The following is a 13,369-nucleotide window of genomic DNA, read 5'->3' on the forward strand; positions in this document are numbered from 1 at the left end:
GTTTCGTAGTTGACTTACTGCGGTGTTGACTTGCCATACTTAACCTACTGTTCCCATTAACAGTTTTATACCTTTAAGGAAAAGCTTGGAAAAAGGTGGTGCTTGGAAATAAACTTTTCAAAAGTTTCTTAATGGCCTCCTCTGGCATCTAAGTTGATGCTGAGCAACTCGAGTACAGGTTTGAGCTGTGCATGTTGGCCTTAAACTTGGGTTTTGGCTTAATAATTTTTTTGGTTTCTCCTCGAGATTTCAGCTGTGGATATTTTTTTGGAGTGCTTTATCTTTTTTATGTCAGCACTGTGGCATCACACCTTTTCTAAATGATATTTTGGAATAATGTTAGTTTCAAGAAAACCCAAGCACTTAAACCAATGAGCCATGGATGCTTTGTATTTTTAGCAACAGCATTTATATAGAGTTCTTCCTGTAAATTGTTGGGAATAACGAGTTTGAGATCTCATTTAGATCTCGGTGTTTGCCTGCAGCCAATGGATTCATCAGAGAATTGAAAGATGGGAACCAGGAGTATGGAATCGTTTACCTGCATGGTTGTGAATGGTGTCCATCTTATCCCGAGTACTGTGTGGTATCTCTGTTATCTTTAGACAGCAGCTCTGCTCAGTCTCAGCACAGCAGAGACACATCAGAGCCCAGGAGTGGTTTACGTGGAGGTCTGGTTAGTTTCCTTAGCACTTGATAACCTCCTACCCACCGTCCCCCACAAGTTTATCGCACGCACGCGCGCACACACACACACACACACACACACACACACACACACACACACACACACACACACACACACACACACACACACACACACACACACACTGTAGCTACATTTATTTAGGGCAGATTTAAGAAGGCTCCGGAGGCCGTGCTGCTTTTACTTGGGAGAATAGTGAGAAAGAGATGTGAAAGGATGATAAGAAAGTGAGACATGATGATGTCAGTAGGAATGGGTACCCAAACCTGGTGTTAAATGGGTCCTGGTACATAAGTTATCTCTCGCATTTGATCTGACCACCCCTGTTACTGTTTAAGACTTGAATCTACGATGCATGCTTCCCTATTTACTTCTTGGTAGAGTTTTTCCCTGTGTTTGTCAGGGCGGGGCAACTTTGCCTCACCCTGGTCTTTGTGAGGAAGGTGGAGAGAATTGAGTGCTAAAAAGTGTGGTTGCACTTTACTAGAGTCGATGCTGACACTGCTTTTACAAGCAAAAAACCTGATGAAAACACGAGCAGTCTGTTGAAACGTTTGATGAATATGGAAGCCCGTTTCCGCCACTAAAAAAAAAAGAGAAAAAAAGCTAGTATCCATAACTCGAAATTTCGAGTTATTTTCTCGAAATTTCGAGTTATTATCTCGAAATTTCGAGAAATATAACTCGAAATTTCGAGTTACTTTTCTCAAAATTTCGAGTTAGCTCTGCCAATCAAAAATATACGTGAATGAGGTCGCTTTCTTGTTACCCGGAAGCATATGGCGCAGGACCGCGCACTCAAAAACGGATCCCAACAAATTAAAGTATGTTTGCTGATAGTAACACCATGTGATTCAGCTAATAACACAGGGATTTCATCATTTGTGAAGCCAGGCTGAAAACACTCAGCAATCTGTGCATTCACGACTGGATGTAATACCGGTAGCTTAGCTGTAGCATTTGTAGCTGAGGGCTTCAGCTTCCGGGTAACATGGAAATGACGTCATTCACGTAGATTACTGATTGGCAGCGCTAACTCGAAATTTCGAGTTGCTTTTCTCAAAATTTTGAGTTAATATGTCGAAATTTCGAGATAATAACTCGAAATTTCGAGAAAATAACTCGAAATTTTGAGTTATGGATCCTTTTTTTTTTTTTTTTTTTTTAGTGGCGGAAACGGGCTTCCATAGATGAAAGTCCATTACCATTAGGTGGAGAAAGGCAAAGTTTTTGACTGGCTAACTCATAGTTGTTCCATGTTGTGTTATACTAGCAGCCTGAAACCGTGCACACAAATTATATAAATTATTGATTTTCATATGTATAATGTGAACGTGGGTTAATAATTAAGAGTAACTATATTAGCAAGCTGAGAGTTAGGGATGCATGTATTCAGTCAGGACTGGGCGATAAATAAATGTAATTACAAAAAAGATTTTCTTCCAAAGTTTATGAAAGTAATTGGTGGGGGAAAATAGTCCTTTTAATTTTTATTTTCATTTTGCATTAATTTCTGCTGTTTCTTATCATGCTGGAAAAATTATAAATGGTTTATGACGTTATGGACAACATCACCTGCCCCTCCGGAGCCAAGAGTTTCCACTGCATTCCACATCAATACAGATGATTTTTAGACAAATTATCTTTTTGCTGTTTTGTTGTTGTAGTTTTTTTTTTTTTTTTTTTTAAGCAACCTTCAGGTTAGTGATCTCAGAAACTCTCCTGACACTGACTTGTTTTCTTTTCTTGGATTGTGTACCAGTGACCCTTGTATACAGAAAGTGGAAGTACTGTTTCATAACTTCTGCTGAGGGTGCACACTGAGTTAATGATGAGTATTAGAGAGACTGTAACATCCTGTACAACATGCTTCCAGTTTACTGTTTGACCTCAGGCAGCACTGGACAAACGTGTGCTCATCAAAAATCTTTTGCAAGGAGGAAGGTTTACAGGATTGTTTTGAACATGTTTTTTTAAAATTTGATTTTATTTCCTACTGTTGTGCCATTAAAATAATGAAATGTTTTAATAAAGTTTTAAATTCCTTCCTGTCACCTTATTTGCCAACAGACCAATATGGTTGGTCTGGACCGTCTTTCTAATAGTCCAGATTGTCCTGTTGTCCCTCTTTGAATACCGTCACTGCAGGGGGTTAACTTGTACTTATCCAAGCAGAATTAGGAATGAAGCATTTAAAAAAAAGAGCAAAGCCAAAGAGAAGATTTATGGATTTACTGAGCGGGCATGCTGAGGGTTGGTGTGTCCAAAGAGGGTGCAAGAGAGAGGGTGAGTGGCGTTAAATCAGGGAGCAGCCAAAAGAAGTAGTTATCAGACATCAGCTTCTTGCTTTAGGTCTGCAGTTCTAATGTGACTGTTTCTGAATATTACTTTAGGGTTATGAACATATTTTTGGTTTTATTCAAAGTGCTTACATACTGATATTCAAAGTTACAAAATTACTTGGCTAATACCCTGTGAAAATGTTGTTTCTTTTAAAAGGGTGAAGTATTTGCTGTATCATTTATTTATTTTTAGTCTTGTACGGTAATGACACTACATTTGGCTTAAAGTTTAATCCACTGCTCCCACACATGAGACAAGCACCAGGTGGGAGCTCTTTAAAAAAGAAAAAAAGCCGCAGTGTGAAGTAAACTCACTTACACATGCAAACAAAGACGTGACCTTCGAACTCTTCCCTTAGAGACCTTTGAACCTGAGCTGTTAGTCAGTTGGATTTGAAAATCCAGGTTATCTCTCACGCAGTATGGTTTCCCTCCACTGTCGCTGTTAGTTGCACGCTCTCACACAGTTGAGCATGTGAGAGATTGTTTAGTAGAGAAATACTACAGCTTGCTGTGACTAAATTACTTTCAGTTTTCACTTCTAATAACGACATTGTGATTTTATCCAATACGAACACAAGGGGAGGAGGAGGATTTACTGCCACAGATACTTAAATAACAAAGTGATGACAAAAACATTTTTAGAGATTTTATAGAGATGAGCCTCCTTACATATTCTAAATATGTGTCAGTGTTTTTCACAACATATTAGGAATATTGCACATATGCAAACAAAGGGTTTGTTTGGGTTTTGTAGCAAGATGGTAATAAAGGAGGGAAAAAGTAGATATAGTCCAGGTGAGGTGTTGATGCCTATCAATGACCCTGTCCAGCTCTCATATAACGACAGTTATTCTTGAGTCTTTGTTGGACACAAACTTTCTCATGCCACCCTGGAGGAGCCAGACTACCCGTGCAACCTGAATGCTATCAGTAATGACAAGGACACTACCAAAAATCAAAACTAGAAACAACTAAAGTCTGACATAGCTCATCTGCTATTTGTGTGAGAATTGAAGGGGCTTAATAAATTGAAAATGTAACGGCTATCTATGGTATTGGCCTGCATTACACTCACTCTGTGTACGCGAGCATTCCCTGATGCTTGACACAGTGAAGAAAGGGAACTACACAGATGCACAAACTTCTGTAGTGCCACATATGGTCTAACATGCAGTAATTACATGGCATTAGTTAATTTGTGTACATAGAGCATATGTCGACCCAGCATATATAAACACGCTGACAGAACTAGTGGAACATCAAAGACTCCCCTAAACCTCAGCCGATTCCTCTCTGCCATCACTCGACTGGAAATGTGGGACTGCGTGCGTTTGACAGGCGGAGCGCAGCAGCTCTTATCCGGGCTGTTGTTTGTTGGTATACTGCTGCATTAGCATTTCTACTCAAACCATGTGCTGTCTGTGAAACATGGAAGAAAACAGAAAAAGCTGTTGGGGATTATTGGAGTGAAAGCTGCAGAAGCATAAACGGAGCCATTTGTTCCTGTTCTGCTCTTTTATTTGATATGTTTGAATTTTTTTTGCCTAAATTTTATTTGTTTATTCTAATATTTCCTGTAATCTGGTTTGATCCAAGACAATTGTCAACTGTGGAGGACAATAAAGTAACAGTAGTCCTGTGTCTAGGTATTGTCTCCTTTGCCTGCCCTTCTTTCCTTTTCTGTCCAAAAATAATATCAAAGATAATTTTTCCTCCATAAAATCACTAGATCATTATTTGAAACATTCCTCAGCCTCAAAGTCAGGGTCGCCAGGTTGTAGTAGCTGAAAAGATAAAAATAATTGCACATTTTATTATTTTAGCAAAGTAAGTGCTTGAAATAGGTCACAAAATTAAGTTTAGAGTTGATCTTAAAGAAGACTTGCCTACACACCGGATTAACGCTGCACTCATGTCAGGTCTATGAAGCTGGGAACTGATATTCACACAGCCACTGCGTGCCTTTTTGTTGCACGAGACAGGATGGCATTGAAAAAAAATATGGAAGAACATGCTGAACTGTTTTCACTTTAGTCCAGTTTTAGCTTTCCTGCAGAGCAAGTGTGTTGGCATGGAGGTATATGAGTATTGACTATATACAGATTATCACCCAGCACTCAAACTGGAGACGGAGCTTTTAGCCTTACTAGTTGTTTTACTGTGTACACTGTTGGTTTTTAAACTATTAAAGTAAAGGGATTGTGAAAGCTGAGTGTGATTTACAAATTATTTAAATGTGTAGTTGTGTGCAGTTTGTAGATCAAAGCATTGATGGTTGGGGGGAGTAAGGTGCATAAACTTAATTGTAAACTGTTTGCAGCTGTGCCATTGTGCGAGTGCTGCTAGCCCAAATTCGCAGCCATGGCGCTACTGGATCGGGCTTGCGAGCAGTCCTTATTGCAAGTATTCAGGATGTTGGAGCGAAGGACAACATGAGGGCGCCTGCTCACTTGTTGCCCTGTATTTAAAATGTTCGACAGCTTGATTTCAAGAGTTTAATCAATGACTTTTTAATCAATTGACATAAAGAAATGCTTCTGACTTAGTAAGATGTTTTTTGTGTTATACACTGCAGGTATATAAACAAACAAAAAAAATTATAACTATAAGACTAAATATGAATTTATTGTAATTCATGGTTTAGTTATTGTGCGACCAAACATTGTATTTTGGAGGGACACATGAATTGTGTGCTCTATGTGCAGTAATATGTCCATGGTGCAAATTGAGCTGATGTTAGATGCTGCTGCTTTAGTCTCTTATGATTGGTTAGTTAATTAAATCCCCTCCCCCTTGGAAACTTGTGGAAATGAGTGGACGCAATGTCAGTACTGGTCCACAACTTTAAGATTATGACTTTCAGGAGTTTAGGGCTGGATTATTTAGGGGTGTAGATGGCTGAGATGAGACTTTGCAGGAATGCACCATCATCTGGAGGTGCACTGAACTTGAACTACACGTGGCTGCCCTTAACAGTTCCCAGTGGCCCCAGAAGGTGTCTGCCGTTGTACTGACCAGTGTGTTAATTATCCACCGCTCGCTCTAAGCTGGGCCTTGTTTGAACCTCAGTGTCTCCACGGTAACTGTAACCAACAGTTACGCAAGCTTGACAACGGCAGCCCTCGATAACCCACATTCCAGCAGTAAATCACAACGCGTGCACATTCCCGACTCCACCCTTGCCTATCGAAACTGTTCTCAGTGTTTCCACTCGACGGGGAAGGGGAGGCGGCGAGTTAGAACGAGGCGGGGAACGCTTTCACTTCTGTCGGCCTCTTTTTTTTTTTTTTTTTTTTTTTTTTTTCTATTTTCCTGTTTTTTCTATATGGAACAAAGTCCACAAACTGTGCAGAATTAGTGTAGTTGAATCTTTTGTTGGAAGTCTTTCTGCACACACTCCTCAGCCTCAGATTAAATGGTTGAATTTGTTTGTTTGCATCCCCTATTAGAAGCTGGCATGCGAGTTGTTTTGTTGGCATGCTGACAGAAAAGATATCTGCGGTCTAGGAGATCCACAGTGAAGACACAACATCTTTCCTGCCATAATAAAATGTAACAATTTCTTATGAAGTAAACCTTAAAGACACTCTCTCAGTGCTTACTCTGTACACTGAGAATATATATAACTGTCACTTCCTGACCAATGGGTTCTCTGAAAATGACATCACTATTCATGAAACGTTACTTGGACCATGGTGCTCGAGTAGTATCTGCATTTTGTTCCACAGGTTCATCCACTTGTCCTGGCATTCACCTTAAAGTGGCAACATTTAATGCTGCACTTAAGAAGGCGTGCATCCCCCCCCCCCATGATGCCAGAAACCAATCAGCGTCTGTGAGAAACTATATATGGCTTTATGTGTTCATGGCTGCCTTCATCTTACTTGAATATCTTTCCACAAGTTTGTCTCTCGCTTTCAATTTGTTTTTGTCCCCTAGAGTGAGATACAATCACCTACTTTTTCAGAGTAATAGCAGCTACTAGCTATGCAATGTTGGCAAGCTCCTGAATACCTTAGATCTTTCTCTGGTGGCGGTTATGATGAAATATGAGGCAGATTTACTGCTGAGCCATAACATATGCATGTGTGTGCACAGGCTGCGAGCTACAGTTGCTGCGTCAGCACAGCGTTGCGTACATACATCAGGTTTTACACATTCTTGTTCTGTAGTACACTCTGTAGCAGATGAAGGAAATGTCTAAATGTAGGCAGTGGATTTGTACACATGTAGAGAAAATAGCCCTGGGTAGCTGTGTAACACAGGCTGTGTGTGTTCTGCAGAGGTTTCCTTAGACCTGCACAGTGTGCTGAGATAAAGTAGATAAGTAAGTTGGAACACATTAAATCAGTGTGCAGATCAGGGAGGTTCTTGGAAATAACATTTGATACCAATTATATACAAATGACTTTAAGTACATATTTAAGATTTAATTCAAAGTAAACTGGAACTAATCGGTGTTGAACTGCTTGAAAGGGACCTATTACGCTCACTTATGACCTCAAATATACTTCACACGTATACGTAAAGTTTATCCGAAATGACACGCCTCATGGTTGTGATGTCTTCAGTATTTAATGTGATATTTGGACGGCAAACATTCATCTTGTCTATTTAATAACCGATGTCACTGAAGTAAGTTGTTGTGCTCAAAACTTGATGCATGTGGGCTGACAGTCCATATCGGTGAATAACTGATCAGCCTTCTTTTCCTGTCGTCGCACAACCTGCTGACACACTCGGCTCTCTGGATCTCAGCCAGCCTTGCATTTTTGCTCTCCCGCCACAGTCGAGGCTGCTGAACAGCCTCCTTAAGAGCGCCATCCTGCATTAATAATACGTCTGAGCTACTGTTTATGCCCTATTTTCTTTCAGTCTTCAATGTTAATATCCAAGCATTTGTTTATGCTCTGCATGTAAACGCAATTGTGTTGAATGTAAATGTTTGGTGTATTTTTGTAATTTGCGGCTTGTATAAACAGAATTAGTGACTCTCTTCCTGTGTTTTTTCTAAAAGGACCTGGAGTTCCATGGCGTGATGAGGTTCTACTTCCAGGACCGGGTCGCCGGTAACTTTGCTACCAAGTGCATCAGAGTCTCCAGCACAGCGACAACGCAGGATGTCATTGAAACGTTAGCAGAGAAGTTCAGACCAGACATGAGGATGCTGTCCTCACCAAAATACTCCTTGTACGAGGTCCATGTCAGTGGCGGTGAGTCCCACAGATTTCTGATGCAAGGAAAAGCGCGACAGACTTTACAGAATCCAATTAATTGTAAAAATGGAGAGTAGGAAATGGATGGCTCTCAGGTAAACTGGTCTTTCTGTGTCTGTGTTAGAAGAGCGTCAGCTGGACCTGGACGAGAAGCCTCTTGTTGTGCAGCTGAACTGGAACAAAGACGACAGAGAAGGACGCTTTGTCCTGAAGAATGAGAACGACATCCTGCCCAAGGTCAGCTGCTCTGACTGTTCGGTTCAAGTGTTCACTGTTAATCATTAGGCTTACTAGCGAGATGAATTATTCTTCCATTCATCCATAGCCTGTCAAGGAAAAACGAATCATTTTAAATCACTTTGTTCAGCTCTTCAAGATCACAAAGATACAAATGCGCATTGGAAAGGCACCAGCTGCCACTAGAATATAATCAGACTGTATATAAAAGATGGATGCTGCTTGGTTAATGAAGGGCTTTCAAGGAAGCCATCCAGGTATTTTGAGACCAGATGTGACGAGTGAGTGTCTGATTTGGCTTTAAAAACTGAAACGTGTGCTCACTGGCTAAGGACTTGTACTCAGCTTCATTTTCCAATAGGGAAGCTACTTCTATATGTGATACTGCCTTTAAATGGAACATAGTGTTTCCTACACATAGACTTTACTTCATTGAGCTGCTCGGGTATATTTAGCAACCCTCCTTAATCTTTTTCAAGTTTTAAATTTTTTGAATTTTCTTGGTATTTTTCATTTGCTCTCATGTTTTGTACCAGCTGGCTTCCTGCCAGGTTCCACTTATGGTCCTTAATATCTTTCAGCTGTTCCTTCAGGTTGTCTCTTCAAACTGTGATCTTTTCTATAGTTTTTATATCTTTATCCCACTAACCCTAACCAATTTTAATGATAATAAATGATGTATTTTTAATTTGTAATGTAATAAAAAATTAGAAAATGATGAAGCGTAAAAATCTGTGAAGTGTACAACTCAATTTTCGGCGACTCAATGTGCATAAAATTTCGCTCTACCAGCAACCTCAACCAGCCTCCCAAACGTTTTTGTGATTTAAAAGTGGAATGTATTATTGTTTACACGTACACTAATCAGTACTATTTGTGATAAGAGGTGGTGAGTATTTCACTGTAGGGAGTTACAGGACCACTCTGATCAGAACCTGGAGCAGGTGGAGGTGTAGTTTATGTCTTCCTGCTCACTGACGATGCAGAGCAAGACAGCAACTACCTGTCTTAATTTAACAGCCTGTGGGGAGCACTGCAGCGTGCCTATTTGACCTTGTAAGAGGTGCTCAGGTTTTAGTGGGTTTTAAAAGTCCCTTTGGGCCCTGAGTCAAATTTGGACATTTTGGCGTACTCGAATGTCACAAAGATGCCGAAGATTTTCTTCTTTTCCTTGCTCACTTTGCTCATGTGCCACTTATTCACCCACAAAGGAGTGCATCTATAGCAGTTTTATCACTCAGCCTCACTCTCTTGTTTTTCTAGAAGAGTCAGAGTAACGGGCCTGAGAAGGAGAAGGACGGCATGATACAGAACTTCAAGAGGACTCTGTCCAAGAAGGAGAAGAAAAAGGAAAAGAAGAGGGAGAAGGAATTCGCCCGAATCCCTGATGGAGACGATCAGACACTGAGTCGCGAGGACGGGTAACGCACTCATTCATCTTACATCCTGACAGTCCTCAGAGATTCTTTTTCTTAATGCGAGGAAAAGCACAGAAAATGACAGAATAGTGATTTAAACTTTTGACCTTTCAGTTCCTTCATCTGACTCCTTTTTTTTTTTTCTTCCCTGCGTTTCTTTTTCTGTCCCATTTATTCTTTGGTTTAGAGAAAATCTGGCAGCAGAGGTTTATAAAGACATGCCGGAGACCAGCTTTACCAGGACGATCTCCAACCCAGAGGTGGTGATGAAGAGAAGACGCCAGCAGAAACTGGAGAAACGCATGCAGGAGTTCATGAGCAGCGATGGGAGGCCAGACTCAGGTACTTCTTAGAATTTGCAAATATCTTGTTTACGAGTTTATTCAGACCCTTTTCTCCTAATCCCAACATGAGCTCGGATTACCAACTGTGCCTAGTCTCCTAGGTGTATTAGTTCAGGGGTGGGTAGAGGAAAAAAACAATAGGTATATAACAAACACATTCCTTCCCAATTAGATAGCCTGCACCTCATTTATGTTAAAATTAAAAAGCATATAGTGCCATTAAATCCAAAATGTAGACTAATTGAACACTGCTAAAGTGTTTTGTTTCACTTTTTTAATGATGAGACAAGAGACGGAGCTCAGAGGGCAGTACGGTATGTTTAATGATCCCATGTGTATTTAAGTTTTTGCTCACTGGAAATAAACTGAAGTCAGAACACATTGGCTCACGTGGGCAGTTTGCAGGTGGTATTACTTTAAAATAATGAGACCGTCAACATCAAAGGCTAATCTGATATATTGTTACAGTCATGTGGAAAAGAGAGCACAGGACTCTAGAGTCCACAGTCACAGCTTCCATAGGACTTAAGAGGGCAAGTAGCAGCCAAGTGCTGCTAATCAAATCGACAAATTCACTGATGATCAACAAGTATGAGCACCTCTGGTTTGGACTGTTCAGGTGTGTATTGCCACCAAATTCAATCCAGTGTCAGAGTAACTGCAAAACCCCCAGAATCTTAAATGTTAAAATTCATGATGGTATTTGTTGGAGTAAACAGTAAATTGACCTAAATATGAAAATCAGCTGTGAATACTGACTTTTTATGTCACAAACCGAAATGGCACAGCCAGAGAGGGACCCGGATTGGCTCTAAAACAAGTCTGAATGTCCTTGTATGGCTTAAAGGAAACCTGACGTGAACTCTGGAGATAATCTGCAGCGTGACCTGAACGTCGCAGTTCACTGTCGCTCCTTATCTGGTGTGGAAGGGCATGAGAAAGCAAGTTAAATTCTGTGAAAGCAGGTGTGCACATCTATTGGAGTGGTGTTTATATAACATGCGGATTAGCGGCCCACTTTTTGTTGTTAGTAAATTGTTTTCACTGCTCATCGCTAATTACTCACGCCCACATCAGCTGCTTCCCAGAAGTGCCATATGCCGTTGGAGCGTCTCACGCTGACATGTTTACGCACACAGACATACGTCGCGGACGTGCCGAATGAATGAAACAAACATGCTGACTGGTTCAGCGTGTGACTCAGGCATTACCTAATCACTCTGCCAGACAGACAGATGGACGAGTGAACCGGCTTTAAAAACGGCTCAAACCACTGTCCGCATGCACATACAGCCGGTGAGGCAGGACGGCCGGTGGTTAGACGGTGACGTTCTCCCGGCAGAAAGCACTATTTAAAAAAACAAACAAAACACCCTTATTTTATGTAATGAAAATCCTGTTTGCTCTGCTGAAGCCTTCTTTTGTGGCATTTACAAAGGTGATCATTTTCAGTTGACACGTCCCCGTTACATGGCTACATGTTCCACCAGATGAAAGTTGTTATAAGCATTACGTTATTGCTTTTCCCCAAACTCATCTAAAAGTGTACGCGAGAAAGTTTAACGTCCAGGTCAAGCAAGAAATGATAGACCGAGAACCGATGGTGACAGAAGTTTGTAAAGTGGGAGTCTGCTAGCACCATTACATTGGCTATATTAAATGCAGTCAAAAATGAAACTAAAGGTGAAAAACACCCAAGTTCACTGAAGTAAAACTAGAACTAGGTGTGAAACAGTATTTAGTGCTTTTGCATTCAGAACTAACACACTCCGTCTCTGCAGGAGGCACTTTGAGGATATACGCTGACAGTCTGAAGCCCAATATCCCGTATAAAACCATCCTCCTCTCCACGAGAGACACAGCTGACTTTGCTGTGGTGGAGGCTCTGGAGAAGTATGGACTAGAGAAGGAGAACCCCAAAGAGTACTGCATTGCTCGGGTAAGTTTTCTTAAAAATCTGTAAACCCATCTTGTCACCTTCTCACGCTCCCAGTAAACACATTCATCAACACCATAAAATCTGCTTTGTTCTCGCTAAAATTAAAATCGAGTTAAATTAGGTTTAGTTCCTCCAGCTGCAGCAAATTCCATCAAACCCACGTTAACAGTAACAGAGTTTGAGCTTTTGTCACAGTTTAATATGTGATTTTATTTTTGAGGACACTGCGTGATGTTCACAGCTCATATTTGATCTTCATGGTTAGAGGTGTAATGTTTCCAAAGTCATGTTTCCGTTTTGCCAGACTAGCATACTTTAACAACTCCACATGGGACTCATCGTGAGATGGGACATTTGTATCGCCATTTCTGTTGTCGTCTGAGAATTGTTACACCGTTAATCCTGCTTCTCTGCACTATACAACCTTGACGCTCCGAGTTCAGTAATAAACACCTTTATCATCCTCCTGAGAGGCTGTGGAAAGTTAAGTTCACTGTCATTGCCACAAGGGTCACCACTGCTGTCAGTAAACATTGTAACAGCTTCCAATACGAGGAGCATGCTATATATCCCACCTTTAAGGCACATTTTAAACACATTTTCTCTTTCTCCTGTTTAAATGAAGATGACTAAAAGTTGGAAAAGAAAAATCCATGCCCACTTCACAGGAATGGCAGATTGAAAAGGAAAGCTTAAGGAATGCAGCTCAGTTACTTTCAGACTGAGTGCCACAGTAGCAGCAGATGCTCTATAATATCAGCGTGTGTGTGTGTGTGTGTGTGTGTGTGTGTTAGACTGTGACGGTGAACTTGGCTCACAGCCTGTCTCCTATCTGTCCTCTCAGCTTTTGCCAGTCGTATAAAACAACTGCCAATACACTGGAAGATCCTCCAGACACACACACACACACACACACACACACACACACACACAGGGTTACTTTTAAAGGTACCTTTTCACTTTACAGTGTTGTTACTATCATGAAGTGATCTGTTACATTACAGGGCTATCTACTTAGAAAAGTAACTCATCAGCGTGCTTTGCTTTACCAAAACTGCACAGCCCTCATATGGTTACATTGTACAGAGGCTGTGTGATCTCATACAGAGTTGACATTGGTAGCACATCGTAACCAGTAACAAGCTCACTAGTTTCCCTTTTCAG

At 40.8% G+C, this 13,369-nt stretch overlaps 1 protein-coding gene across 12 annotated transcripts in view; it reads left to right on the forward strand.

Moving 5' to 3' along the window:
• Positions 1–13,369, forward strand: part of afdna (afadin, adherens junction formation factor a) — a 119,475-nt gene that overhangs the window by 31,012 nt on the left and 75,094 nt on the right. For 9 of the 12 annotated variants that reach the window (XM_085371824.1, XM_085371825.1, XM_085371830.1 and 6 more), the window contains exons 2-6: positions 8,069–8,264; positions 8,392–8,504; positions 9,768–9,925; positions 10,110–10,264; positions 12,048–12,205. In XM_085371824.1, the coding sequence (XP_085227950.1) occupies positions 8,069–8,264; positions 8,392–8,504; positions 9,768–9,925; positions 10,110–10,264; positions 12,048–12,205 (780 nt within the window). The remainder of the gene's footprint in view (positions 1–8,068; positions 8,265–8,391; positions 8,505–9,767; positions 9,926–10,109; positions 10,265–12,047; positions 12,206–13,369) is intronic. The other 3 variants (XM_085371826.1, XM_085371836.1, XM_085371835.1) reach the window with 1 other exon arrangement.

Source organism: Diplotaxodon limnothrissa, linkage group LG15 (genome assembly GCF_057381915.1).
Source record: "Diplotaxodon limnothrissa isolate DT_005_m linkage group LG15, D_limnothrissa_male_GT1.1, whole genome shotgun sequence".
Lineage (NCBI taxonomy): Eukaryota > Metazoa > Chordata > Actinopteri > Cichliformes > Cichlidae > Diplotaxodon > Diplotaxodon limnothrissa.